Source organism: Lampetra fluviatilis, chromosome 58 (assembly GCF_964198595.1).
Source record: "Lampetra fluviatilis chromosome 58, kcLamFluv1.1, whole genome shotgun sequence".
Taxonomy (NCBI): Eukaryota; Metazoa; Chordata; class Hyperoartia; order Petromyzontiformes; family Petromyzontidae; genus Lampetra; species Lampetra fluviatilis.
Window position 1 is genome coordinate 7,778,061 of NC_136332.1, and position 4,310 is coordinate 7,782,370.

At 63.8% G+C, this 4,310-nt stretch overlaps 1 protein-coding gene across 1 annotated transcript in view; it reads right to left on the reverse strand.

The window, feature by feature from the left end:
• Nucleotides 1-1,043: 1,043 nt before the first annotated feature.
• The window catches only part of PIGA (phosphatidylinositol glycan anchor biosynthesis class A), a 9,933-nt gene continuing 6,666 nt past the window's right edge, over nucleotides 1,044-4,310 (reverse strand). Inside the window, 5 exon segments of the mRNA XM_078880670.1 lie at nucleotides 1,044-1,162; nucleotides 1,489-1,705; nucleotides 2,449-2,637; nucleotides 2,639-2,656; nucleotides 3,194-3,326. Coding sequence (XP_078736796.1) covers nucleotides 1,044-1,162; nucleotides 1,489-1,705; nucleotides 2,449-2,637; nucleotides 2,639-2,656; nucleotides 3,194-3,326 — 676 coding nt within the window.

Below are 4,310 nucleotides of genomic sequence, written 5' to 3' on the forward strand. Positions count from 1 at the left end.
GTAGCCTTCACAAGACCGTTGGGGCAAGTGCTGTTAGTGAGAATCGATGAAGATTGGGGTGGGTAGCCAGCACCACACCCGGCCGCCTTTGTCTCCCCAGTGGCGATGTTTACTACACACCGCACTAGATACACATTTGAGGCTGAGTCGACCGAGAAGAGGTCCAGGACCGGTTGAGATATTCGCTGCTGTTACTGGCCCTGAGCGGGAATCGAACCCGGGTGGGCAGGGTTCGTAGCGCAGCGCGCTAACCGCTTCGCCACCGCTCCACACGCTCACTCTAACACGCACAGTCAATCACACACACAATCAATCACACGCACAGTCAAGCACACACACACTCACTAACACTCACTAACACTCACTAACAAAGACAAAGATCCCCATATAGCCTTAACAGACTGTAGGAGCAACACACTAACACACACTAACACGCACACTCACTCACTCACACACACACACTAACACACACAAAGATCCCCCGTATAGCCTTAACAGACTGTAGGGGCAAGTGCTGTTAGCGAACACACACCCACTCTCACACACTCAGCGCCACACTGCAAAGACTCTCACACACAGTCACACAAAGTCACACACAAACTCACGCACACACTCACGCTCACACTCAAGCACACCCTCACACACACGCTCACACACACGCTCACACACACGCTCACACACACACACGCTCACACACACACACGCTCACACACACACACGCTCACGCTCACACGCTCACACACACACACACGCTCACACACACACACGCTCACACACACACACGCTCACACACACACACGCTCACACACACACACGCTCACACACACACACGCTCACGCTCACACGCTCACGCACGGCGACCTGAATATACGACGAAGCATCCCGAACTTGTGCTTAAAAACACGGTGGGGGGAGAGAGGGTTACGGAGAATTTGGTCAAATAATAATTTGCACAACAACAACAACTACTAGCCCTGGAGTGCAAAACACAAACCCGGGGGGGCACCCCCGGTGGGACCCCCGTGGCGCCCGGCGCCTTGCTCCTAGAGGTCGCAGGCGCGGCCCTGCAAGTGCCCGCCCGCCGCACTGCTGGCGGGAGGGCTGGCGGGAGGGAGCGAGGCTCCTCCGGAGAGAGAGGCCGCCCCGCCGGGCACGCGGCGTACTGGCCGACCCTCGACATCCGTGCCAAAGGGCTTCGTAGCTCATCAGATTCTAACAGTCTGAATAAACATTCAGATTCTTCCACGCCGGCTCGGTCTTCTCGGAATAAGGGGATGGAGGTGGGGTGGGGGGGGTACCCGCACTTAACCTCACCGCCACCACCGAAAGCGGCTAACCCGCGCCGGTCAAGCCCAGGGTCACGACCTCGCACGGCCGCCCTCCCCGGGGGGGTCACGACCCCTCGCCGTCTTCCGCCGGTTCCGCGGCGGCGATCCCTCGCCGCGGCCCCTCCCCTCCTCCCCCCCCCCCTCCCCCCGCCGGCCCCACCCCTCCCCCCCCCTCCCCCCGTCCGGAGGGGCTGGGTGTCGGGCGCGGCGTCGATGAGGTGCCGGGGGTAGAGGAGGTCGAGCAGGAAGAGGAGCACCACGTCCAGCAGCGCCATGAAGCCGAACACGAGGCCCGCGAAGGGGCCGCACTGGTCCAGCAGCCGCTCCACACGCTCGCCCAGGGGCAGCGCCGCGTCACGCGCCGCGTCGTCGTACACCTGGCGGGGGGGCGGGGGGGGGGCGGCGGGGGGGGGGCGGTGGGGGGGGGGGCCGGGGGGGAAGGGCGGAAGGGCGGGGGGGAGATGCGTGGGGAGGCGCAGCACGGTGCGCTGTTTGCATCAACGCCACCGAAAGACAAAGATCCCCCCCCCCCCGTGTGGCCTGCAACAGGCTGTCGGGGCGAGTGCTGTTAGCGAGCGGCAGCGCCTACGAAGGCTACCGGCACGGCGCACGAGGGGGCGGGTGGCCAGCACCACGCCCGGCCGCCTTTTGTTCCCCTCGCCACGTGTTCATTTGAAGCCGAGTCAACCTAGGGGAGGCCCATGACCGGTTCAGACAATCGTCACCGGTGTTGGCCGTGAGCGGGAATCGAACTCGGGTCGCCGGGTTGGTAGTGCAGCGTAGCGCCGTGCTCCACCACCGCTCCACCGCATCAACACCACCACCTCCACCACCTCCACCACCGTCGCCGTCGCCACCTCCACCACCTCCACCACCACCACCTCCACCACCGTCGTCGCCACCTCCACCACCTCCACCACCACCTCCACCACCTTCACCACCACCACCACCTCCACCACCTCCACCACCACCACCTCCACCACCACGGCCTCCACAGCCTCCACGGCCTCCACCGCCACCTCCACCTCCACCACCACCTCCACCACCTCCACCTCCACCACCACCTCCACCACCTCCACCACCACCTCCACCACCACCACCACCGTCGCCGCCGCCCCACCTTCTCGGTGCGGCGTGCCACGTCGCGCCAGTCGTAGAGGCGCGCCACGCGCTCGTGCGTGGTGGCCGGGTGCGGCACGGCGCCGCGCCGCACCCGCTCCACCGCCCGCTCCACGCCCAGCGCCAGCGCCCGCACGCTCGGCTCGCAGAGCACCATCAGGTCCTCCGGCATCACCTCGGGCACCCCCCCCGACACGCGTACTCACCACCTGGGCACGGGGGGGGGTGGGGGGGGCGGCACCGGGTCACGTGGGGTCCTACGGACAGGGGCGGCACTGGTGACCCTGGGATGAGGTCTTGACGACGGGTTTGTCCGAGGTTCAGCTAGTTCGAGGGTGAGAGTTGAGTTTAGTGAGCGTGAGCAGTGAGAGTGTGCGGGTGTGAGTGCGAGCGAGGGTGTGAGTGTGCGGGGTGAGCGGCGAGTACGAATATTTCTGAGCGATCGAGCGCAAGTGCGAGTGTTTGTTTGGCGAGCGCCATCAGCGAGCGCCAGCAGCGAGCGGTGAGCGAGCGGTGAGCAGCGAGCGCCATCAGCGAGCGCCAGCAGCGAGCGGTGAGCGAGCGGTGAGCAGCGAGCGCCATCAGCGAGCGCCAGCAGCGAGCGGTGAGCGAGCGGTGAGCAGCGAGCGCCATCAGCGAGCGCCAGCAGCGAGCGGTGAGCGAGCGGTGAGCAGCGAGCGCAAGGAGCAAGTGGTGAGCGAGCGAGTGGTGAGCAGCGAGCTCCAGCAGCGAGCGGCGTGCCCCACCTGCAGGCCGCAGCTGGCGGCCTCCACGATGGCCATGCAGAAGGCCTCCGTGAGTGAGGGGTTCAGGAAGATGTCTCCCTGCACCATGACGTCACGCACCTGCCCATGCTTCAGCGCACCCAGCAGCTGCACCCTGCAGCACCACGGGGGGGGGGGGGGGGGGGGGTATAAAGAGCTTTAGAGCTCGTCGGATTCCTCCAGTAGACACGAAGGTTCAGATTGTGAAGTGCAATGTGCAACTCTTGTACCTTTTAGAAAACCAAACGAGATGATTTTTTAAAACCATTCAATTACTTGTCGCCTGCCAGGGTGAGGCCCACAGAGCGACGTAGCTCAGTGGCTGTACGTGTACGGGTGGGGAGCAGCAGGAATTACAAAGTTTCAACTCTGGGGAGCGGTGGTGTAGTGGTTAGCGCGCTGTCTGTGTGTCTGTGTGTGTGTGGGGGGAGCGGTAGTGTAGTGGTTAGCGCGCTGTCTGTGTGTCTGTGTGTGTGTGGGGGGAGCGGTAGTGTAGTGGTTAGCGCGCTGTCTGTGTGTCCGTGTGTGTGTGGGGGGAGCGGTGGTGTAGTGGTTAGCGCGCTGTCTGTGTGTCTGTGTGTGTGTGGGGGGGAGCGGTGGTGTAGTGGTTAGCGCGCTGTCTGTGTGTCCGTGTGTGTGTGGGGGGAGCGGTAGTGTAGTGGTTAGCGCGCTGTCTGTGTGTCTGTGTGTGTGTGGGGGGAGCGGTGGTGTAGTGGTTAGCGCGCTGTCTGTGTGTCTGTGTGTGTGTGGGGGGAGCGGTGGTGTAGTGGTTAGCGCGCTGTCTGTGTGTCCGTGTGTGTGTGGGGGGAGCGGTGGTGTAGTGGTTAGTGTGCTGTCTATGTGTGTGTGTGTGGGGGGGGAGCGGTAGTGTAGTGGTTAGCGCGCTGTCTGTGTGTGTGTGGGGGGAGCGGTAGTGTAGTGGTTAGCGCGCTGTCTGTGTGTCTGTGTGTGTGTGGGGGGAGCGGTGGTGTAGTGGTTAGCGCGCTGTCTGTGTGTCCGTGTGTGTGTGGGGGGAGCGGTAGTGTAGTGGTTAGCGCGCTGTCTGTGTGTCTGTGTGTGTGTGGGGGGAGCGGTGGTGTAGTGGTTAGCGCGCTGTCTG